The sequence below is a fragment of the Astatotilapia calliptera genome, chromosome 3 (assembly GCF_900246225.1).
Source record: "Astatotilapia calliptera chromosome 3, fAstCal1.2, whole genome shotgun sequence".
Classification (NCBI taxonomy): domain Eukaryota; kingdom Metazoa; phylum Chordata; class Actinopteri; order Cichliformes; family Cichlidae; genus Astatotilapia; species Astatotilapia calliptera.
The window spans coordinates 6,693,923-6,719,413 of NC_039304.1; the positions used below are offsets into that span (position 1 = coordinate 6,693,923).

A 25,491-nucleotide genomic window follows, 5' to 3' on the forward strand; every position below is an offset into this window, starting at 1 on the left:
TACAGAGGTGAACTTACAGAAATGCTCTTCCTTCGGAAAAGCTGGGATTGACTTGTTTCCGCAGTGATTTGTGTCTGTACGGTTTTTGCTGTCTTGACAGGTTGGGGTAATGGCTCCTGACAAGATTCAGTCAGCAGGGAAACACCTGCCTGTGGAAAGGACACCGTCTGAACAACAATGTGAGTCCCGCCCCTTCCACACACACGCACACAGTGGGTGGTTCCTTAAACATAGCAGGATGAGATTCCTGGCGTCTCGTCGTCACAGTGAGGTCACCGGCTTTGTGCTAGAATGGAACAAAGGGAATAAAAACCCTGCAGCTTGTCTCTGATGCACTACACCGTGCAGTGCACTTGATGGCTGAATGTGTGCCTGTGTGTACATATGTGTACATATAATATGTCGGTTGTACTGGGAGAGTGGTTTCATTGTCCCATTGTATTCAGCGAAGCAGCTTGTAGAATATGAGTAGAAACAAAAGCCCCTCAGTGAGCGTGCTGACTGCTGCTCTCGCTCTGTAACCATCCACACGTGTGGGACGGAGGCCTCGTCAGAGGATGGCGCTGGGAACATGCCTGCTGTCTGACTTCATACTGCTCAGATGCCAATGGGCTGCTTGTGTTCCTGGTGTGACAGACTGTATTCACACACCAAATCATAAATCAGTCTGGTGTTGACCTCAACTTCCCTTACTAGTGTAGTCTAGTGTGCTAGACACAGCCCCGTAAGCCACAAACACCTGCACTGCCCTTTGACCAGTATGGTTTTAGAGGCTTACACAGGTGCTACAATGTATCATATACTGTATCTGTCATTGTCAACACTGATACAATGTATATTGTTAGTGCCATGGTCTGTGTGTTACACCTCTATGCTTTTAGTATTGATTAAATAGTATCAGAAACAAGATTACTGTTTTATTTAGCACAGCCAGTTCATGTACATGAGTCTGGGGAAGTATAGGAAGGTCATTCAGTCTTACTGCTACACTGTGTCCCTCCAGCTTTTGCATATTTGGATGGAAGTTGTCTCGATAAATGTGCAGTTTCTAACCTTTTTACAACTGACGAGCCTGAAAACCAGTTTTCTCACCTTTGTCCATCATCTTCTTGTTGCTGTCGTCCTTTGCTGAGCTTCTGCTGCATTACTCAATACAAATAATTACTTGAAAATACAGTAATGCAGTAATTAGCCTTCACCAAGCCCTGCTCTGCAACAGTAAGGTGTTGGTGTTCTGCTGCATGTTTCTGCACGATGATCTTCATGCAGTAACATGACTAACCATAACTGTGACATGAGCAACCGATGACTGCTGGGCAAAATAGTTTCCAAAGTATTCACTTTGTTGAGGTGATTGAATCAGAAGATTAACTTTTGAAATGTTGAGAGCATCTTTGTAGACCGCTCCTTTGATCCCATTTCAAACAGAAAAACTTTGGACTTCTTATTCAAATTCACTTGCAGGCGTTCAGCAACACCTTGCAAAGTAACTGAGCCGAAACGCAGCAGCAGCTTCTGCTTTCTGGTTTAGTCATTTCCTCATCTCCTGCTTCAAAGCGAAATGATCATGTGATCGCTGTGCTTCCTCCTTTCACATCACAGTGAAGTCATTAGAGAAACTGAGGCAAGATGCTAATAAAAGCTGTTCTGCAGATCTTAGTCGAAGACCTTGCATGCTGCCACATGTGTGCAATTTCTGATTTCTTTACAAACAAACTAATGACTAGCTTAAACGATCTTAAAAGAAAGGGCTGCTAACTAACTATCCGTTTACTATGGAAACCAGTGTTTTCACCTTGTTTCATCCTGTACAGTAATGACATCACAGTACTGTGTACTACATGTACAGCAGTAGTAGCTGAGATTCTCCACTTGAATTGGGAGATGTAAAAAGACAGAATCCAGTTAACTGCAGTCTAATGACATCTAGTGGTGAGATTTGATGCATATCGTGCCATTACTTGATGTTTTGACTTGTTGCCTCAAGAAAGCAGTGCAAGGAATTGCCTAAACTGATGTTATAAATACTCCTTGGTCGCATTTTGTGCCCTGTTCTTATTTGTCTTATTACCTGGCTGTTGGTATTCCTATCATCTTGGACTTTTAGTTTAAATTGCTAACACCCTAAAACTGACTGAATACCAACAGTGAAACCTTTTCTTTTTACCTCACATTTCTATTTCTTATCATAATTTCAGTGTGATTTTTTTTTCTTTTTAATTTTTAAATTTCTTTGACTGGTGATGCTGTTTTTTGCACCCAGATCCATCCCTGTTTGGGCCCTGACTCAATATCAGTGTACATTTGATACATTCCAATTCAAGCATATGTTCATTCAATTTGTTACTTTGCCTGACCTGCAATCAAAAGTGTCACTTTGACTGAGCATTAAGACACACACACATACTTAGGAATACAAATACTTCTATTGAATTGAAGGAGGCGTGTCTTCTTCCAGCGGTACTGTGATGCATGTCAGCTGTCACTCCCCACACACAGGCGTGTTCCAGGCTTTAACATTAATGACAAATGTCATACTCTGATATACTACAGGTAGAATAAGCCATCTAATGTCATTTTAAAAAGCTTTACTGTGGGAGCTTCTAAACCAGCTGTCATCTTGTCTCTCATTTAAAACCAGTAGCTACGATTTATCAGCCCCTAAATGCTTATAAACCTTTTGATTCTTCCAGATGATTTTGATGGTACCTTGTTTATTGTGTTCAGACGTCTCTTCTCAATGACACTTTGTCATCGAGTAAAAATGTTATTCTCTGATATCTGTGCTCACCTGATGTGTGGGGTCAGGTCTGCAGACTTCACTCGGCCCTTGTTCACTGCTGATGTCACAGGTTATCTCTGGAATGCACACCGATGGGAATCGGTGCACCGTAAACACTGTGAAAGTACCGGGATTGTGTGTGAATGTGTTGGTCTGCCTTTGTTAGCGTGCTAAGCCCAGTGTTGTGTTCTTTTTGCAGTTGACCAGGTGAAGTTTGGGCCTCCACTGAGGAAAGTGACAGAGCCTTATCCTGACTTGGTAATGCATGTTTCCTGCAGGTATACTGATGGCATTCAGTCCATGACAACACGCGGATTTGACCAAAGGTTGTGTTTGGGTTTTCCTTTCTACAGGCCTGTTATGATGACTGGAGTCTGTCTGGAGATGAAGGAGGCTCACCGTAAGACCTTTGTTTCATCTTTCTTCAGTTGCTTATTAAATATCGTTGTTTTTGGCTGTTGAGATGTCACATTGGCACACTGCACACTATAATATAACAAGGTGCATTTAAAAAGTTGCTAGATTGGATCAGCTGGAGGGAAGTTGTGTTCTGCTGTGGTTGATTGTTACTCTGTCAGGTAGCAGGTAGCCACATCAGTCATTTGTAGACTGGGCTAGGCTAACTTATCAGGATTTTTATATTGTTGTTTGTTTTGTTTTTATTTACAAAATCCAACTGATGGGTAGCATGTATAAGTTTAGAAAAAACTTTGCATGAATTATTTTAGCAGGTGTTTGCTTTGTTCAGCCAACATGGAGTGATTTCGGTATTTTTTTCCAGGATGTAGCACCATAAATCATAACTCATAAAAGTATACATGTGGTTCCTATGTGGCCAGAATGCCAGCTTATCCATACAGTATGAGAACAGTATTACTGCAGGTACCAACAGAACAGAGTGTCCTCCCAGAGCAATGAGGAGTAACCTGTAGTAAAAACAAATAAACAAAAAGAAATTTAGTATGATTTATTCTAACTGCATACGTTAACTGTTTGCAGTAAGAGTGGATGAATAAACAAACAATAAACAAACAAAACCCGAATCAACTGCAGACTCTGTTTAGTTAGTTTGTGCCTCTGCCCTCCAGCTGATCCAATCTAACTGCGTTATTCACAGATTGTGATAATGAAGTAATGCTCCGTATGTCTGGATACTTCCAGGTGCCAGTTAAAATAATGGAGACTATACTATTGGCCCCTTTATCACGTACACGTTGGTAGTGCTGTGTTGGATCCTTTTGCCTTCATGCCAAAGATTCAACAAGGTGCTGAAAACATTCCTTAGAGACTTCGGTTCAAACTGACATGATGGCATTGCATGCACTGCTGCTGCACATCCAGGATTGCACTGAGACCTTTGACCGCGGAGCACAGTGAACTCGCTGTCATTTTTAAGACCGTTATCCTGCTGAAGCAGCTGTCAGAAAATGGGTACACTCGTCTCACACGTCACTTCTCTTCCTGATGCTCAGTTTGAACTTCAAGCCCAACAGATGTTTGCATTAATGAGCAACGACCGGCAAAAATCGAGTGTACCCACAAGTGTACCTAATAAAGAGGCCAATAAGTGTATATTTATGAAAAAAAGATGGTTGCATAATCTATTTAATTTCTTTTATTTTGTTTTTAAAATGATGACATGTGCACAAAGGAATCGTTTACAGTTGTGATCAGATGTTTACGTCCACTCTGGGCTTTAATCAACACAACATCTTTAATGACTTAAAAAAACACCAAACTTTAAATAAAGTTTTGATTTTCACTAATCCACATAGAGTCAAAGTATATATGCTGGCTGCATATGCAGTTTTGTTTAAATATTTCTTAACAAGTTGTGACTGGACACTGTTGGTAGTCATCAACAAGCTTCTGGTGTAATTCTATCGAACCACTGTTCTTGGAAAACTTGGTAAATTGGTTGGTTTCCTGGTACAGACCCGACCTCAGTTGAGGTCAGAGCTTTGGAAAGGTGATTTCATAAGCTTCCTGTTTGTTTTATCCATTCTAGAACCAGTGATGTATGTTGATGTGTGTTTGGGATCAATGCCCTGCAGTGTCCCACTTTGTGTAGCCTACCATTACCACCGGCAGCAAAACAGCCCCAAAGCATGATGCTATCACCACTACACTTGACAGTGTTCTCAGGTTTGAAAGACTCACCTTTACTCCTCCACACATACCAAACTACCTTTCTCTAGAAGGCGTTTGGCTTGTTCATGTGGGCAGCTGCAAATTTCCCTCAAGCTTGTGTCGATTTTGAATTTTCCTTAGCTGGATGATTGAGCGTGCATCAACATGATGTTTCAGGCATCTACATCATGAAGCTCATTGAGAGAAGGCCAAGCGTTTGCAGCATTGTCAACAAAGCAAAGTCTACTTTGAAAATATAAGATGTATTTAGAATTATTTATCAGTTTTTTCTTCGCGACATAATTCCATATATCTTGCTTCGTATATTTGTAGTTACAAACTGAAAACATCAGTGTAGAAAGTCGTAAAAATAAAGGAAAAACATCAAATGAGAAGATGTGTCCAAACTTTTGACTCTGTGTGGATCTGCAAAAATTCAAATTAAATTCAAACTTGTACACCCAGATCTTGTTTTTTTTTTAAGTCATTAAGGAAAAGAAATCATTAAAAGTCCATTAAAAGGCTTTATAAACGTTTAACCACAACTGTATATAATCCCTGCTGCAACTCTTCAAGCATATAACTGGGTGAGTTGTGTTTGATGGTAGGTAAACTGGAAATAACCCTTGGCACAAAAACGAGTGCTCTAAGCCTGAGTTTGAAATGATAGACAGTGATCAAACCTTGGGTTAATTCCTTCTTGGGCCATTCAGGCCTGTAGTCAGATAAACATCAGGTCTTCGTGTTGCAGGAGCCTGTTGGAATGTGTGGAGCAAGCTCTCGAGCTGAGGTAGGCCATGTCCATTAACTCTAGCCTTTCCTAACACCAATGTCTCCCCATCCCACCTGAATTCACCTGAAATAAGCTGCTTGTCATGGAATTATTCTTGATGTGAAAATCAGCCATTGTCTGTGTGTTGGGTATAATCAGCAGGTTTGTGTTCAATCTGATCTAATCCCAACCTCCATGAACTGGAGTTTGGGAGCACGTTTGATTTAGCACAAATGTACGTGTTTTGTTTTGTTAACTTCTTTGGGTTTGTGTTACTTGTCACTGATGTGGTGCTTGTGCTGATTCCCTCACATTATGTGGAAAACTGACTAGTGCTAGACTTTGGACTGTGCAGGGTTTTTTTTTTTCTATTTCTTCTTTTTATCCATGATGTCGTTGGATATAGGAGGGGAGCTGTTACCTCCTGCATAGTGTTTGATTCTAAAAGGTTTCCACACCAGCACCGCGTCAGTGAAAGTCTGGTGTTTGCTTGCTTTGTTGTAATGTTTCCTTCAGATTTTTGTTCATGTCCTGCTCTTAGCCAACCCTCAGCATCTCCAGCACCTGCCTTTATGTCCGGCTTGTTTCTATTATGCTTGATGTGGATTTCATTATAAGACGTCTTTGTCTTCTAGAGCATGACCATTGTTGCTCCTTTGTCTTTCAGGAGTTTAACCATCAAGAGAGTGCCATGTGCTGATGTGAGTGTGAATCATTCTGCCATAAACAAAATCTCTGTCGCAATTCAGTCACTCTAGAGTTGTTCATATATACTGTGTCTGTGTGTATCTTCAACTTTTATATACTAGTTTATATGTTGCTAAAGGTATTCACTCACCTGTCCAGATCATCAAATTCAGCTGTTCCAACTTGTGTAGAATCAATTGGCTTCAAGTCGATATGCGTGTGAAGGCAGATGAGCGAATACTTTTGTAGTATGTGCAGTTTCTACTCTTCCATACTAGTTTAATATGTGTACACCTGAAGATGACAAAAAATGCTTAAAAATGCAAAGTAGCATAAGTGTTTTAATGGAAGATGAAAATTGTGCGGAAAGCTTTAATTATGACTTTCCATCAGTTTCCTGCCTGTTCGTTCTACTAACTTTAAAATTAAATTAGCCTTCCTCAAATTCTACGTTTGCCTCAGTACAGTACAGGTTATTTGTTCCAACCAGCCTCTAGGTGGCGTGGTTTTACAGTGGGTAATGCTTGTTCAGACCCCACCTGGGGTCTTTCTGTGTGGCACTGGTGCGCTCTCCTCCTGCCTCTTGGGGTTTCGCTGGGTAACTGGCTTCGTCCCAGTGTAAATACATGCACGTTAGATTAACTGGCAGTTCTAAATTGGCCATAGATGTAAAGGAGATAAAGAGTAAAGAAGGCTTACTTAGCCAGCTACTTAACCCCCTCAACCAGCTAAACCTACTCCCGTGTACTGACTCTGTAAATGCTTGGAAATGTCTCTGAGTGATCAAACCATGTGTGAGTCCAAACTTATTGTTGCTGGTCTAGCAACAGTTCAGTTCCAGTCCAGCAGGATCTAGTGTGTCAAAGGCAAAGTGGCTTCTTCATTATTTTCATTCCAATCTGATAATTATCAACACTATAATAGGACACTTCAAGGGAGGCCTTGAATGCCTAATTTAAGTCCAAAAACACGTGTTGAGTTTTTGGGGAAACTTGAATGTCCCCGGGAGAATAAGGATTTGCTGCAGCCTTCCATGACCAGGGTAAAAATTGCTTTATTCTTTCTGGATCCAAGATTGCATTAACTGCTGGACTCTTCTTTCCTGTACCCTAGCACAGACCTTCACAGGGAGGCTGGGGGCCCAGAGGCTCCTAGGGTGCCCTAATCTCCCAATCCAGAGGCACCTTCTCAGTTGTATCAACTAGGATGGCTCCTTAAGCCATCCTAAACCTTAAGAAACTTTCCCCCAAGGAGTTGACCACTGCCCAATCCATTTGCCACTGAATCCCTCTGGCCGCCTCCTGCAGGTGGTGGATCCAAAGCAGTGCAGGCTTCTTTTGGGCTGCTGCTGGCCAGGCACCATTGGCTATGGCCCAGCCACCAGGCACTCACCCTTGACTACCTCTCTCCTCCCTAGCATTACCTGCACCTCTCATGGGGTTTTTAATCGCTTATCGTCTGGTCCAGTTGTAGCAGGGGTAAAATGCCCTCGACAGCTGAGGTCCTGGGGAACACCCTCTAATGCCAGTGGAGAAGGGAGGAAACAGCATGACTCACCACAGAGGCATTATTCCATCTGATGAACATGCAGAAATGTGTTCAGTATAAAACCATGGGAGCAACATTCCCATGCACATCAGCCTTGTCACATGCAGTAATGTGTATTTGTATTTAGTAACATGTTTGATGGTGTTTCTCAGGGAGGCAGAAAGAGCAGTGTGTTCAGTCCGTCTACGGCCTCACTGCCAGCCTTCAGCTCTTTGACTCCCAGCACAGAGGACAAAGATCTTACACCGAGACCGACCTGTACACTGGGCCCCGACAGCGCTGTCACAGCCGACTCCACCACAGGTACTCATCACAACATTAGACCTCAGCTTTGTCTGCCTTTAAACAGACACTTTTTCTTTTAACTTCTGTTCTGTCCCATATAACGTTGCAGTTTCAGATGTTTGTATTAGACTATTTCAGACAGTGAGGAAAACATATGTGATCCCAGCGATGTCTTTATATACTTGATGAAATCAGAGTAGCATCCGTTAACTGTGACCTTTGACCCCCCCTACGATCTTTATATAGAGAGTGTTGATCCATGTAGCAAATGTTTCTCCAAATACCATTGTTATCAGTGTTTGTTCCGGGAATACCCAACCCACTCAGTCGAATGTTTCTCAGCATCCAAGCTAAGAAACATTAAAGGCGATTTGTAAATTTAGAGCTTTCCTTATATTGTTGGCAACTCGACGGCTTGTGTGGAGGGTTATATGTGGGCAGGCAAAAAGCCATCCTACAATCGGTTCAACATATATGCTATCAGAGATAGAAAATGGATACTATGCCACTATCTCTCAGTTAGTTAAGATGAATAACTCTCCTGCCATCATAGGTGGCGACTGATGAAAGCTTAGTGGCTCCTACACCTTTAGAGGCCTTAAAGGTCCAGTTTTTGGCTTTTGTACAAGAGACTTAGTTTAGAGCTCACCAGTTCATCAACACTAATCCCTCTCTCACCTCTCGAGCCTCTGTCTGGTATAACAAGAAAGTATTTATTGGTAAGAAAGGGTTCAAGTGGGATGCGTGTGCTAGGGCAGGAATTCATCAGCTGGGGGATCTGGACCTTGATCTAATCTGAAGACTAACCCAGACCCTCCATCTAGTATCCAGGAGTTATTCCAGAACCTGCTGGAAATGTCAGAAAGAAGCCAGGATGTCAGTTCATATGCTGTATGCATGTGGAAAATACATGTTAACCTTATGAATGATCTTTTTCATCTTAATCTCTCTAAGACTCCAGCTTTGTGTGTCCTGGGTCTGTTACCTGACAGCATGAATCTGTCTGGAAGACAGAGGCTCTGGGTGCATCTGGCTGTTATGACAGGTTGCAGGATAATACTGCATCATCTAACTCTTGTTGCATATGAACAGGTCATGCACACAGTTAAGGGGAGAGATATCTTTAATCAGGTCTGGGGTCCCTTTTTGCCTTACATGATGTTCTGTCTCAGGTCGGTTTCTAGAATCAAAGCTGCAGAGCACTGCAGTCTCTGTGACTGTCCCAGAAAATGTTTCTCTTAATCAGGTTATTAATTCCTTTTATGTTATTACTAACAAAGTGCATATGTGTCATTTTCTCTATATGATTGCATATTCCCCTTTGCTTTGTACGCGAGAATGGGATATTTTTAGGGTGCTGAATCCAAAAATGTTTGTTTTTTTGCAAAAAATCAGGGTGTTTTGTCTCGATCCCAAAGTTTCATTTTAAAGTAAGCAAAATAAACTTTATTCGCAAAATCCCTTATGTTCCTTTGTTGACTTTTAACAGTGTATTCAGCACAAATCAAACCAAAGTTGTCTGGAGAAATGACACAACCTCTCGGAGCCATAAAACAGAACTAAAACACGAGTGTGGCTGATATAGCAAACAAAATCCTGAATGTTGAAGCATGAACAAAATCTGATAGCAGAGTGTTTATACTCATTCCTACTGCCACAGAAAACACGTCAAAACATGCTTATAGCAGCCAGTGAGAGTCCTTACCTTTCACTATGAACAAAATAAACCTGTTGGGACGTGACCGTCTGAGCTCCTCCCACCACCAAACCCCCTACTGACACCCCTCAATTCCTCGCATTTTCTATTTGTATTTTTCTTGAGTCTCACGCTTAGAAATATTAAATAAATGTACGAAATCATTATTCGATATGTTTTTTTAATCAAGTATAAAATCCAACATGATGGAATTTTAAAATATTCTTCCTGGTTTCAGGGAGTAAAAATCGATAAGAAACAGTCAACAAATCCTGTGCAGTTTTTTGGGTACAGACCCATATAACCAATATCACACTGTTGTGTTAAAGAGGTCTAGGTGAGTGTAATCCACTCATATTAAACCTAAACGCGTCCTCCGTCTGAACTTTATAAATATATTGTTTGTTAATATGGGATATTTTACTATCTGAAATGTATCTGCATCGATATTTTGGCAGAAACAAAACATCCACTGTATGTTGTGTGCATCTACTTCTTTTCTCTCCGGTGTCCAGTTTTATTCTCAGCTTTGCTGGATATAAACAATTTGCCTGCACATTTATCCTTATAAGTTGCTTGATGGGTCTTTATCCTGTCTTCCTTCTCTCACCCCAACCGGTCGCAGCAGATGGCCCTGCCCCTCCCTGAGCCTGAGCCGGAGGTTTCTTCCTGTTAAAAGGGAGTTTTTCCTTCCCGCTGTTGCCAAAGTGCTTGCTCATAGGGGGTCATATGATTGTTGGGTTTTCTGTTTTATTTGTATTATTGTAGGTTTTTTTACCTTACACTATTCAGCACCTTGAGGCAAATGTTGTGATTATTTGTTGATATATACATTAAATTGAATTGTTCCAATGCGCCTGCATCAGCAGAGTTGGAGTGCAGAGCAGTTACACAGAATTAGACAAATGTAAGGACGAAAGTATCGTAGAAAACTCAAAACATAACATATAACACTTTAACAGAAAAGTAAATCAACCTTCTAACTCCACAATATCATCACATAAAATAAAAAGTTATCTTCTACCTGGGATGTTGTATCTTGGCTCAGGCTTTTTGAACAACTCCTTAACGTTGTTAGTGTCTCCTCCTTGTGTGCCATCGTGATCTGGGTGTACTCGATGGAGTGTTTTTGCCTCAAGTGGTGAAACACATTTGTTGTTTATTGTTTCCACCTTCAGCAGGAGCAGTTTTCTTGCATATTTTAGTCATCTTTGTACTTTGGTAGAGGTTGTCAAAGTATCTGCTTTTTCAGGCTGACACACTGCGCTTGCTTGTTGTTTTGTACGCTAATGAATGTAAATGTCGTGATGTCGTGATGTGGAACTTTAATACCATGTAATAATGCATATTGCAGTTACTGCAGACATGACTTAATGCATGCATTAACTTCAGCTATGACCGTAATAGTTCCACTTTAAGCTGACCAAGCTCAGAATGAGTCCCACAAAAATCTCTTTCTCTTTTTAGCCTTGGCCAGGTGTTCAGCCACTCCGGACATCACAAAGGGCTGCAGTGAAACGTGTCGGCCAGCGGAGGGCGCTGTGCCAGCAGAGTTGGTTACGACTGCTTCCTCACCCAAGCGAGAGACCCCACTATCACCAGAATGGAGCACACTGAGGAGGAAGACGAAGGATGATGTAAGTGGAAGCCTCAGCATATCAGCCTGTGTGACTTGCTAACCTTATAACTTCCTAATGATTGGATCCTTTAAAGGTGTCGGACTACACACCGTGTAACAGTCAAAATGCTGATTTGTGACATTTACAAAAAATAATAACATTTGTTGTGTGTAACCTTTGACATTTTTAGAGCGCTGATTGCCATGGCCTTCCTCCCACCCCTCAAGTCCATGTAAGTGTGAAGTTTAACATTTTACGGCCAAAGCTCTCATGACTAACATGATATGCTTCCTCACATACAACCGTGTGTTTTAATGGCTGCGTCCTGCCAACGGATTCCACAAACCTCTGCACCTTCTCACTACTTCCTCACTTTTAGAGTAACTCTTGTGCAAACTGGTTTGTGATCTAAGGAGCTTTGAAAGACAAAGGGACGTTTCATCTCTTATCTGAGAAGCTCCTTCAGTTCTAAGAGCAGTAGGTGGCGAGTCCCAGATTTTAAGCCCTATTGGGAGACAAAGCTCCTCAGATTACCGTGACCTGGATGACTGAACAGAAAAAATTACTTGTGCAACTTTGAATAAAAGTATAACAGCCAGTTTGGTTTTGTTGGAAAGATAACATACCTAAACTGAAGAGTCAATCTAAACATGCCAGACCATACGTGATTCAGTTGCTCTGCTGCTTCTGTAGATGGGAGCCTGCTTCTCTAAAGTCTTCAATGGCTGCCCTCTAAAAATCAACTGCGCCGTCACCTGGATTTTTCCCAAAACAAGAGGTCAGTGGTTTGGTCTGTGGTTCTGTTTTTACTTCATAGTGGAGTAATGAGAGCGTTTTCTCAGAAATCTCACAGCAGCAGGTTTATATTAATGTGAGCAGACAGTTCGTTTATGCAAGGTACGATGAAAAGGAGACTTCTTGTTTGAAAGGAAAGCTGTAACTGACTTAAATGTGGCTGTGTTCTCTTTAAGATGGTCTTGTTGTGCAGAGATGCTCTTTGTTACGTGTGCACGTCCTTCAATGTGTCACAATGAATGTGATGTGGCACTGTAGTGGCCAGGTGCCTGCACACAGCATGGGTCATGAGCGTGCTGTTTGTAGCACAAAGAGGCACTCTTAATGGGGATAGCAGCCAAAGTGAAAGCAGGTCTGGTGTCTGAACCTTGTGATGCGATGGTGTTTGGTGCTGATGGAAACTTCTTTATATAAACACTTTCCCTACTTAGATCAGTATCTTATTCTTGGGGCAGAGGAAGGCATCTACACACTGAACCTTAATGAACTTCATGAAGATACATTAGAGAAGGTAAGATCGTAATTCTCTCACATTTATAATGCTTTAACAGCCATGCTGTCCACTCCACTTAACTGGCCTGAATCCTTTATTACATGTCCTGTGTTTAATGAGTATAATTGGTAACATTTTAATGCTTTTCATTGCCCTCCATTCTGGTGAAGTTATTGGAAAGACGACTTATTTGCAAAGCACCAAGGGAAAGTCAGCAAAGCAAACTTTAGCTGTGCACAAAATTAGCCAACAACAAAACAGAATCCCAAAATGAGCACAGAGGCAGGAGCTATGTGTGGAAGACATGCTACATGCTACAAAACAGGGATTAGAACAAAGATGAACAGATGGGGATCAAGGTACGGGCTAAAATGATTGGACACAGATGACGGCGATGAGAGGAAAAGGAGGGAAGACGGACAAAAACACGACACACCAGAAAACTGAGCAACACATAGACGAGACAGAGGTCAGACAGGGGAAACATCAGGGCTACTAGTAACACAAGAACAGTAGAAACTAGAGATGGACCGATCCGATATTACGTATCGGTATCGGTCCGATACTGACCTAAATTACTGGATCGGATATCGGAGAAAAATAAAAAATGTAATCTGATCCATTAAATGTCACGAAAGCACCTCACAAAACTTGCAATACGCCGTAACTCACCTCAGAACGTTAGCACGTCGAGCAGTATGCATCACGTGATAGAGCGGCTGTGGCATGCGGGACCTGTCGGTGGTCTGGATAGCATTTGGAGCTTTGCTAGCAACCCGGCATTTCATCTCCGACAAAGTTATCCCGAGAGGTAAAGCAAGTGTGTAAGTCCATCTCTGAATGTTTGTAAAGCATTCCCACGTTAAGCTTAACAAGCGACTGCCTCTCGCTCTCCGGCTGCTACTTCAATCGTGAAACTGCTTAAATGATCAGCTGATCAGCTTTTCTGTTGCGAGTCCGTCTCTCTTGTTTGTTTTTGGCCCACTTTGCACCAGAAAGAGGAAACCAGCGGATAAACAACAGCAGCACGTTTAAGCTTGATCAGCTGTTGTTAGAATTTATTTAACCTCTGGGTGGTCTTGGGTCGATTTGTGCCATTTTCCATTGTTCGTATACACGCCATTTGCACTTTGTTGAATGGAATATAGCGAAAGTCTGCAAAAAACAGTTTGGTCACATTTACTGTTAAAATTTCAGTATGACTTCCGGAAATTAGCTTCAGTGGCTAAGCTACAGACAAACTTACACTATTGGTCTTAGTGGTCGATTTGTGCCCCATTGAAACCCATTATAAACGCTATTTTTCACTGCAGATTAATTACAGTTAAAGGGATCGTGATCGTTCCACCTTCAGTCTTTGTGGGGAGCTTGCCAGCAGCTGGCCGCCTGGAGGGCTTTTTATGCTCCTGCAAAAAAAAAAAAAAAAGTGGATCGAAATACATGTTGGTGCTAACCCTAACCCTTAAAACAACGAAACTATAATTAAAACTTTGTATGAATATTTCAGGGAGAAGTAGTTTTACAAGACTGGCTAATTTAAAGTGGAAAGAAATATTGATATATAATCTTTTTATAGCACTTTTTATGGCGTGGTTGATTTGTGGCTCTAAGACCAATAGTGTATGCATTTTTCTAGGACCTCCCAGAGGTTAATATTACTTTCTACTCGAGGATCTTTTTCTACGTAGCTGACGGCTGGTAACTGTGCAGGGGCGGATCTAGCAAAGTTTAGCCAGGGGGGCCGATAGGGCATTAACAGGTAAAAGGGGGCACAAAGACATACTTTTCTTTCTTATTCTCATTTAAAATGTCTAGCTTTTAATAAATAATTATTTGACACCCAAAGTTTTAATTTGATGTAAAATGAATAGAAGTCAATTACTGTATATAGTGACTATTAAGTCTAATATATATACCCTAGTAAGCTATAGTACTTTTTCCTTTGGGAAGGTACCATCTGTGCAGTCTGCAATTTTGTTGAAGAAAGATGTTGAATCTATTTAATATTTCTTGAAAAATAATTGATTTCTGTGCATTTTTTTTCACACTGCATCAAATTAAGGTTGATTACGTCGATTAAGCATCATGAGGTGGAGCGTGAGGGGTGGTTCCCTATTTTTTATTTATTTATTTTTGTTGTTGCTGGGAGTTGGAACCCTATTAGTTAGGTTGCTTAATATTTACGCTAAGTACTCTTTAAAATACCAGAATAGTGAGGATGGTGTAGGTTTAAGTTTATTAGATTGATCAGTATTGCTGAACTATGAAATATTTTTTTTGCATACAGGTATAACAGAATAGCTTTAGTGTAGTTGTTGTTTTAAACTTGAGTATGAACTTATACAAAATGCAGCAAGATATTTAAAAAAAACAGTTTTGTTGATTAAAAAACACTATATCGGATTCATATCGGTATCGGCAGATATCCAAATTTATGATATCGGTATCGGTATCGGACATAAAAAAGTGGTATCGTGCCATCTCTATTAGAAACACGAAGGAAAGTCAGCCAAGACTAATACTTTCACAATATCTTATACTGAAATGGGTCAGAGGTCAAGTGGCTATATTCATAAGATGCTTGACTATCCGTGCACAGACGTGCAGGAAGAATAACTCGGTCCAGCGCAGGTTAGGTCTGCAGCATAAGATACTATGACAATATAACCCCAGTAAGGAGCGACCTCCTTAAAACCAGTCTGTGCTTAACACTGCAATAACACTGCAAACCCTAAATCTGGCAAACTTCTCCCGATGTTTCCACTGAAGGGGTTGGAAGTTTAAAAGCGCCGAAGGTTAGGTTTGGAGTAAATCATGGATGTGCGCACGTGTTTGTGTGCAGCTTGTAGTGCAAACGTGCGTGCAGAATTCATGCAGACATGTGTAACTGGTCGTTTTGAGGTAGAAAAGAGTGATGCACGGTCAAGCTGGTAGTTGAAAGTGTCAGTCAGAGTAGAAGAGCATTGTGTAAGAATGCAAGTAATAACAGAAAAGTGCAAGTCATTAATCGCATCACCCTGAAAAACCTGAGTAAGGAGTGCAGCTCCTGATGAAAGGAGGAGCACTGAAAACCAGGAAATGGTGTTTCTGGAACAGTCTGATGACTGAAGCTGGATGTTTGAAGTCTCAGTGAACTGCTTGTCTTTTCCCCACAGCTCCTCCCTCAGCGATGTATATGGCTATATGTTATGAACAATGTGCTGATGTCCGTATCAGGTAACAAACAGCGTGACACAAACGGAGAACATTGTGTCCACTCGATAATATGCTGCTCTAAAAAGGCTCCATCCTGCAGGCAAGTCGGCCCAGCTTTACTCGCACAGCCTGCCAGCTCTGTTTGAACAGAAAGGACATCTGCACAAGAAACACAGCAGCCTGTCGCTCAGCACCAACCGCCTCACTGAGCGGATCAGTCTCAGGTACGACACGCCATCACAGATGCAGGGAAACAGGAGCTGTAGGTGCAGCAGTGTTAATAATGTCATGTATGATGCTACCACTTGATTTTGAGGAAGGAGGATACTGTAAACCCAATTTTGTCTGCTTGTTCTGACCTGGATATTCTCTGTTGGCCACAGAAAGTTTACCATATCTGTAAAGATTCCTGACACTAAAGGTTGTAGGAGGTGCAGTGTAGGTAAGCAATGCCGAGTTACTCTGGTCAGTCTGTTTGTTCACAGAGAACAACTGCAGACACTTAGTCCTGCTCTCTCTGTTTCAGCAAGAAACCCATACACAGATAGTACATTTCTGTGCGGGGCTGTCCCATCTGGCCTGGTTTTACTCTTGTGGTATGAGCCTCTTCAAAAGTTCATGCATCTAAAGGTTTGTACAGATATGTCGAACTTGCCACCTGAATAAATGTCTTCCTTTCTAACTCTACCCCTATTTCCACAATGCAAACCAGTCATTAGACCTGAATTACATAAAAGTAGACAGACAGCATATCAAAATCTGAAGCATGTCATTGTTTTTTTAATAACATATGCATACTTTTTATTCAAGCCCAACAAGATTTTAGAGACTAAATAAAAGAAACGTTGTATAAACGCCGTCCAAAAACACCAACAGCACCTTCTCTGGGTCCAAGCTCGTGTAACTGAATGGTTACCATGTGTTTTCTGTGCTACAGGAACAGTGTTATCAGCACACAGTTCAACGCCAGCATGCACCATTAGATCACATAGCAGACTAATTGACAGTTTTTTTTGTGAATGTCTCGCACATTTCATGAAGATAATGTATTTACTGTGAGAACAGAGCTCTGTGTTAAGCCTGTCTGCAGTCCTAACACAGTGCTGCTTGGAGAAACACGCCTGTGTCACAACATTATGGAAAAGTGGCATCAGTCCAAAGACGTGCAGTTAGGGGACAGGTTCATTGGAAACGCTAAATTGCCCATAGGTGTGAATGTGTGCGAATGGTTGTCTGTGTCTATGTGTTAGCCCTGCCACAGACTGGGACCTGTCCAGGGTGCACCCCGCCTCTCGCCCTAAGACAGCTGGGACAGGTTCCAGCCCCCCGCCACCCATAAGCGGAAGCGGGTGGATGGACGGCTGGATGGACGGCTGGATGGACGGACAGCTGGATGGGTGGACGGATGGACGGATGGATGGCCAGATGGACGGCCGGATGGACGGCTGGATGGATGGATGGACGGCTGGATGGATGGACAGCTGGATGGATGGATGGATGGACGGCTGGATGGGTGGATGGATGGGTGGGTGGATGGATGGCTGGATGGACGGCTGGATGGGTGGATGGATGGGTGGGTGGACGGATGGATGGATGGACAGCTGGATGGGTGGATGGTTGGGTGGATGGATGGATGGATGGATGGATGGATGGACGGCTGGATGGATGGACGGCTGGATGGATGGACGGCTGGATGGATGGATGGATGGATGGATGGATGGACGGCTGGATGGGTGGATGGATGGGTGGATGGATGGGTGGGTGGATGGACGGCTAGATGGACGGCTGGATGGGCGGATGGATGGACGGGTGGATGGTTGGGTGGATAGATGGGTGGGTGGGTGGATGGATGGATGGACGGATGGATGGATGGATGGACGGGTGGATGGTTGGGTGGATGGATGGATGGATGGATGGATGGATGGATGGATGGATGGACGGGTGGATGGTTGGGTGGATAGATGGATGGATGGATGGATGGATGGCATCAGTTTATCTTTAATCTCAAGATTTAATAATCATACAAGAATTCTGTTGTGCTGTTTTGGACGGTTGAACAGGTTCAGCTCAGGTTTAACAAGCATCACTTAACCATCATGAGAATTTATTTAGTTTTTCTTGTTTCCTTGGTGACTGTTTCACAGCAACTCGCCATCAGGCTCCCAGATGCTCTTCCGATATTTGAACTGCTGGTGTTGGCAACAGATGAGTTTCCTCAGCTGTGTGTTGGAGTGAGAGACTGTAGTAATGATAAACCACCAACCGGCCAACAGCTCAGGTTTGATATTATAGAGCTGAACGGCGCTCCTGTTCCAGTGCCAGGTAGGACCGTTTCTGAATTTCTCTGCTGACTTCCTGAAGCTTCAAGCTTCAACTTGTTTCAACAAGCTTCCTTCTTTCCGTGCATCAGGAGATAGTGGAGCACTCAGGGCCGTGCAGGTAACCCAGCTGGACCGAGACACTGTTCTCATCACCTTGGAAAGTAAGTCCCCTCGCATATTGTGAATCCTTCAAATGTCTTTCATGCTCATTCTCAATCTGTGTACTGTTTGGACAGGAACTGTAAAGATCGTGAACCTGCAAGGACTTCCATCCAGACAGCTGCCTGCAGAAATAGTCTTTGACTTCCCCATTGAAACACTAGGTAGAAATGATGATGTGACAAACAAAGTGAATGAGAGCTGATGTGTGTCCTGAAAGCTGAGTGACACCTCCTGTTCTGTCAGTCTGCTTGCAGGATAGTGTGCTGGCGTTCTGGAAGCATGGCCTCAAAGGGAGGAGTTTCCATTCAGATGAGGTGATGAACTAGTAAATTCATCCAACGTTGGCTGAGCTCGTATCATGTGCTTATCATATTAGTTCTAAGTCATTACACATGTGAATTTTCACTTTATGTGCAGGTAACACAAGAAATTACAGATGAGAGTCGTGTGTTCAGAGTTCTGGGAACAAACAGGTATGTTAACTGTATGCTGACAAGAGCTATCAATCACTGTGAGAAACTAGTAATCCTAGTACATCAGAAGTAATCAGGATAGTATTTTTCTTGATACTATTGTTAATAGACCTGGAAGTGATTTTCAGAGTAGCATGTGGAAGTAGCATGAATACTAGCATTAATAGTAGCATTAAAGCAGGAGTCACACTAGAGTGTTTGTTCTGTTGGTTACTCAGATCCAAGGATTTAGGAAATGCAGCCTATGTGTTTGCATGCAGCCCTCCAAAGAAAAACAGCCATTAAAGTTACCAACTACCGTCTACCTGACACTTTGTACAGAAAACTACTTTCCTTAGTGCTAATTTTCTTTATGCTAGTACCAAATCACAACAATAGTCACTTCAAGACACTGTATATTTTAAGATAAAGGCCCTGCAATTATGGTGCACAAAGGTGAAAAACTCCCTTTTAGCAGGTGAAAACCTGAACCAGGCTGGGGGAGGGGCGGGCATCTGCTGCGATTGGTTGGGGGGGTGAGAGGAGGAAGACGGGACAAAGACAATCTGGGGAAGAGAGCCAGAGAATATTCTCAACTAATGATTGAATGCAGAGAGGTGTTTAAACAGATAGTGAGTGAAAAGGGCGACTGAAGAAGAAACACTTGGTGCATCACGGGAACCCGCCAGCAGCCTAGACTTAGGCTAACTAAGGGAGGATTCAGGGAAGAAAGGAAAGTTTGAAGCCTAATGTTAAAAGTAGAGAGGGTGTCTGTCTCCCAAACCCAAACTGGAAGCTGGTTCCACAGAAGTGGTGGCTGTAGTTCAGGTGGGGGAGCCGGTCACCTACTCCCCGTCTACATGCCAGATATCCTGCATGAAAGTTGCTCTCCGGTGCATCCGTCAGAGTATGAATGGGTGTGAACGGGTGAATGAGGCAAGCTTTGAGTGCTCAGAGTAGAAAACCACTATATAAGAACCGGTCCATTTACCATTTGCCAAGAGGGGCCTGGAAACCGAAGGGTCTGGCTCCCATTTTACTTTTAAATACTTGGAACGAAGTGCTCTAATGGGGTGATATGGTACTATAAGGTCATTAAGATAAGACAGGGGCTGATTATTCAAAACCTTTTATGTGAGGATTTTGAATCTTTTATTCTGGAGCCAATAAATGTTCTGTTTCTAGTCCCTGTCAGGACTCTCGCTGCAGCATGTTGGATTAACTGAGAGCTTTTAGGACATCCTGATAATAACCTCAGCACTTCCTTTTGATCATTTTTGTGGGGGGAGGGGACATTAACACCAGGTTTTCTCAAACAATTGACACACAACCTGTGAAAATGAATAATTTCAGTAACTACAAGTGTGTGTTTACATTTGGATCATATAGATATCTGGCATTAAAGCTCAGTCTTCAGAAAATGTCCTTTTCTTTTTGATTTCTTTCAGAGCAGTCTGGAATTGATTTTTGACTAAATAATTAAAACTAATAATAATATATTACTATATTATATTACTAACAAATCCAGGACACCCCTGTTGATCCAGCAGCTCTTAATGAAGTTTGAAATAAGAATCGTGGTGAGTTCATTAGAAATATTTCACTTTTCTTTTTTAAATCAGTCATTACTGGAATCATCTGAAGTGCAAAAACAGTGGGATTATATATGAGAAGGACGGACTCAAAGACTGTCGTGTATCACATATATATTACATCGATGTCCAAAATCAATGCATCATTAATGAAACTGAAACAAAAGTACTGAATTTCATGTGGAAGACCAAACCTCAGCATTCAGGAAAGTCTTATACAGGAGCAAAGATAATGGACGTTACCCGGAGTTTTCCACTGTGAAACCAGGAATAACAGCTTAAAAATGTTTCTGTGATCTAAATCATTGTCAGCCTGGCAGGCAAATAGCGTGGACACCAAAGTTTGTGAACGTGATAACCTGAGAACAAAGACATGTAGGATTTTAAATCGGTACCATAGGTGTGTCTACTGGGAGGCTGAGGCTTGGCGCTGCTGGCTGCCAGTACTAAGTATTATTATACAACCCTTATTTAGTTGATCTTATCTTCTTTCCTTGTGTTTCAGTTAGTTTTTACTCAAACTGGGTGTAGAAGGAATCCTCGCAAAGGTTTCTTTTTCTTCTGTGTTATGTTTTATGTATTTCTCAGATCTTTGCTTCCTTTTTTCTACTTTAAACTTATTTGTATGCTGGTGTGTAAATGTTCACACTTATCATAAAGTTTAAAAAAGTAGTAGGCGTGGTGATGAGCAGGAACAGGAGTAAAACTCCAGTAAGTGTACCAGTACTGTACCAGTGTGTAGCATTAAAGTCAAACTACAGTGGTTGTAGTATCAGTAGAGTAGTGTTAGTACTAGAGGTGGGAGGAGTAGAAGCAGGTGGAGGCACTGGCTTTAGGTTAGTACTCCCTTTCTCTGGTTCTCCTTTACAACTCATCTCCTTCTCATTTGCTGACAATGTGCAGAGCCATCATCCTTCAGAGCACACCGACTGATGACCCGTCAGCACTGAGCAGCCTGTACATCCTGACAGGACACGAAAGCAGCTACTGAGAGAGGACACGGGGCTTCTCTTTCGACGGTGTTACCAAAGAAAAGCACAGCCTGTCTGTAACTGTGGGGTGGAAACGATGCTCTGTTTCACTGAGGCTGTGCCAGGAAACGGTTCAATGCTGGGAATGACAAATGTTAGGAAGGTATCCTGCTGACTGTCCAGCCTTCACCTGTACACAAGACACCTGTCAAGGTCCTCGCTGGGGTTATAGTTGATAAAGCTTTCTAGCTTTTCTTGTCTATTCAGCTTACCTGCTTAAATCAGACCTTTCTGTTAAAGCTAATGCAGACTCCACTGATCCGCCCGCTCAGTGTGGACGGGAGAATAACCTGAACATGGCCTCTGGGACATCATCGTACTGATGTTATGAAGCGCTCAGTCAGGTTTTCTTCTTGATCAGACTGAGGGGCAGACTGAGTGTGTTTTGGTGCCTCAACATTCAGTCATATTCTGTAAAGCCATTTTCTGTCTGCATGCTGCACATAACCTCTTTGGACCAGAGTGCTGTGACACCTACACCTTACACCTGCAGGAGCTGCTCGGCCATAGAAAGCTGCTCTGTGAAGTGCACGGCTTTTTTTGCCAGTGTTGATTTTATGGGTTTAATGTAATAACTAATTTTTCACATCATCGTCTGAGTCGTAATCCCAACGAGGAAACCTGGAATGTAAAACTTGATGGACGCTCCAGCTGAAGAGTGAAGTGTCAGACTTTTAATGGATCTTTCAAGCATTAGCGTACTTACAATGGCAGAAACAGTGCCACGTCTAAAGCATAGGAGCCATCTTCATCTCATGCTTCCCATTTCATGCAAGTTTTTTCTCATCCTCAGATGGACAGAATTTGGTTTGCTGACTTCATTCAGTCACACCATACTAGAGCATAAAAAGTGGAAATAAACTGGTCAGTAAGAAAGTGTGATGCTTGAAAGTATAGCGTAAGGACAGCAGCAGCACTGCATTTACAGCTGATATGATGACTTCAGCATCTTTAAAGAACTGTGAAGGAATTATCAGTGCTAACACAACCTTAAGCACGTGATGTGACCGTATACACTGCTTACACTTTCAGTATCCTTACTTAAAGAGAACATCTCAGAAAAAAGTACAGTTAGCAAGAAGCTTTGAGAACAAGGCAGTGTTATTGTATGCTAACCACCGTGGTGGTGTAGCTTGTCCTGATAAAAAGTGAATGTGGTCACATTATACTTGTTAACTAAAATGAAAAAATAAAATAATTCCACTACATGGGTAAAGATATTTATGATATATATGGAAAGGATACTATAAAAGTAACACTGGCCTTTCCATGAGAGAAACTTGAAGTACAGTATGCATGTTGAGATTAATGTTTGTTTAATATGTTTTTGCTACTATGTGAAGATGTGATGTTATTAACAACACAGAATAGACAGAAATAAAGATTTTCATATCTCTTGGAGTTTTATGAAGAGTTTGTTGGGTTGTTCTTCTTTGAATGTGTGGATCGATGCTTCTGCGATTTATATCTTAATCCTTCAATTTGTAAAAAACATTTTGAATTCCGTTTGAGAAGATAAATGAAGGTTCTTGCGTTCAAGTGGAGGCTCTAGCAGACTGAGAAAGTAACTGCATAACTGGTCAAAGGAGCTTGTAAAGAAAAGCGTCTGGACTTCTTTAAGTTACTTGAAGACGTTTCACCTCTCATCCGAGAAGCTTCTTCAGTTCTAAGGTCAAATGGTGGAGAGTCCCAGATAACTGCATAACTATGTTATTCCTGCACCCATAGCAGCAAGTAAGTGAAGGCAGTGATGAGCGCTGATGAGTTCTCAGATCACTCAGTCAGTCTCTGAGCGTCACCTTTATTGTGATCGCGCACTTTAAGCTTTCATGCCTGTATTTTTGCACAATTGTGATAATACTGTATTGAAAGAAATCTGTGCACAGACGAACATGGGGTGGCTTTGCTCAGGTAGTAGAGGAAGGTGCTTCAATCCCCGTCTGCATGCCAAATATCCCTGGGCAAGATACCAACCCAGAGTTGCTCTCCGAATGTGTGTGAACATTACACAGAAAGTGCTTACAGAGAAAAATGCTTGCGTACACCTGAATGAGGCAAGTTCTTTAAAGTGCTTTGAGTACTATATAAGAACCAGTCCATTTACATCGCCAAAGCACTCAATACTCTCTTTACAAAGTTCTCTGTAGTTTGTTTCTCCAGCACCATATTTGACCGCGGTCAAGTGAGCCCTCACTTACGACGACACAGTCAAGCCAGCCGCACCTAAAATGTTGTTGCACTATTCTTATGCATATTACGGTACGGGTGCCGACTGGCTTAGAAATGCAGTCTTTTGTGTCCTGACACTATTGTACTTCACAATCCACTCCCAGTTTTGGTTCATCTCCACTCTTCACCCTGTGATCCACAGCCCAAATTACTGTACGATTCAGAGAAAATTTACAGTAAAATTTACCCAATATACAGTACTGTACTTTTAATACCCTCATCTTTGAGCTCAGATTACACAAAAACTGTAAGAGGTGACACTGATATTTCACTGGATTCTGACTCTAGGCCATCTCCACTTTTTACCCAGTGAGCCACACCCAAAATTACTGTACTGTTTCTGAGATTGCTGTGTTAACCCTCTCAAGGCAGGCGTTGCAGATATGCAACAGTTAAAAGCTAACAACCTGATCACCCCACATACATTTTTCGAGTTTTTTTACTCAGAAGCACCACTGCAGGTATTCTTTTGTGCATTGCACAAAAACGTAATTTGAGCCTGAGAGGGTTAAGCATGAGTATGACAAAGGCTAAGAAAATATACTGCACAATAATATCAAATTTAACAACAAATTACAAATTGCCACACTGCTGTTATTGCCAGGTGTTCGATAGAGCATTATTTAGTCATAAATACTATATCATTGAAATATCATCAGTGAAAGAAACACTCTCACTATGTAAGACATGTTAGCAAATTCAGTTAATAAATAATGTATCAAATCTATACAGATGTTTGAAGGTATATTGCAAAGCATGTTTGTTTCTTATGGCTTACAAATGTGTTTGCCTTTAACATAATTTACATTTCATTTATACAGTTTCACAGACGAAACAAAATAGGTTTCCTGAACTGTTCTTCGTGGCCCAAATTTTGAATCCTTTTGAGGGTGATGCATTATCCATGAAGGTGGGCAATTTGTTCGTCGATCTCTGACCCTCGCTGACTCTGACGCCTCCTAATTCTGCTTCCAGCCTCGCTGATTAATTTGTTGTCACTGATGCTGTCACCAGTTGTACACAACATCTCTGTTTGTCCACCAGTCTAATCTGTAATTCAGGTGAACCCAGAATTACCTGCATCTTTGTAATGTTTCAGAAAATATACACTATATGTTGATGGGCTTTGTCCCACTTTTCTTTCCTTTATAAGTAAGAATCTCTGTGGTTTTAATGACAATTCATATACAGATTGTGGAGGACATTTTATTCAACACTCAAAAAAGTTCCTCACCAGCAGACTGTAGTACAATTTCAGCCCACCGTTAATAAACCCATCCAATGCAGCGTTATCAGAGAAATTATGCAAGTGTTATGTTTGTATGTACTGGTAATCTATTTATCATTTATCATGATTCCTGCTCTGATGATTACTTTCTTCTCCTTCTGTAATTTTAATAGATAAAGGATGTTGAACATTAAGCTCCCAAACAGGATGAATGAGGAAGACCACAGAGGAGAATCGTGGATGTAGTGAAAGAATATATGCAGATGGTTTTTTCATGGTGGAGGAGCAACTTCTGATACCATCTTAAAGAAAAAAACATAAAATTGAAGAGTAAAATAATGACAACAATATGTCTAAATTTTTATTAAGTTTTTAGAGCAAATGCAGTCTTGTCATGGTCAGAGTTGCCCACTCATATTTAACTAATTCAAATACAATTACTCCCATTTAAATGCTTATGTTCTAATAAAAGGC

The 25,491-nt window shown here is 41.7% G+C and overlaps 1 protein-coding gene across 3 annotated transcripts in view; it reads left to right on the top strand.

The window, feature by feature from the left end:
• LOC113017982 (mitogen-activated protein kinase kinase kinase kinase 2-like) overlaps positions 1 to 22,961 on the top strand; it is a 30,453-nt gene extending 7,492 nt beyond the window's left edge. The window contains exons 12-31 of one of the 3 annotated variants that reach the window (XM_026161076.1): positions 101 to 179; positions 2,982 to 3,040; positions 3,136 to 3,182; positions 5,664 to 5,702; positions 6,352 to 6,385; positions 8,072 to 8,222; positions 11,368 to 11,537; positions 11,710 to 11,751; positions 12,213 to 12,297; positions 12,746 to 12,825; positions 15,963 to 16,023; positions 16,103 to 16,226; positions 16,386 to 16,444; positions 16,529 to 16,632; positions 18,147 to 18,324; positions 18,413 to 18,484; positions 18,560 to 18,646; positions 18,729 to 18,799; positions 18,903 to 18,958; positions 21,433 to 22,961. In XM_026161076.1, coding sequence (XP_026016861.1) covers positions 101 to 179; positions 2,982 to 3,040; positions 3,136 to 3,182; positions 5,664 to 5,702; positions 6,352 to 6,385; positions 8,072 to 8,222; positions 11,368 to 11,537; positions 11,710 to 11,751; positions 12,213 to 12,297; positions 12,746 to 12,825; positions 15,963 to 16,023; positions 16,103 to 16,226; positions 16,386 to 16,444; positions 16,529 to 16,632; positions 18,147 to 18,324; positions 18,413 to 18,484; positions 18,560 to 18,646; positions 18,729 to 18,799; positions 18,903 to 18,958; positions 21,433 to 21,520 — 1,686 coding nt within the window. In that variant the 3' untranslated portion in view covers positions 21,521 to 22,961. Of the gene's footprint in view, positions 1 to 100; positions 180 to 2,981; positions 3,041 to 3,135; positions 3,183 to 5,663; positions 5,703 to 6,351; positions 6,386 to 8,071; positions 8,223 to 11,367; positions 11,538 to 11,709; positions 11,752 to 12,212; positions 12,298 to 12,745; positions 12,826 to 15,962; positions 16,024 to 16,102; positions 16,227 to 16,385; positions 16,445 to 16,528; positions 16,633 to 18,146; positions 18,325 to 18,412; positions 18,485 to 18,559; positions 18,647 to 18,728; positions 18,800 to 18,902; positions 18,959 to 20,465; positions 20,609 to 21,432 lie in introns of those variants that run through there. The other 2 variants (XM_026161065.1, XM_026161068.1) reach the window with 2 other exon arrangements.
• Positions 22,962 to 25,491: the final 2,530 nt, after the last annotated feature.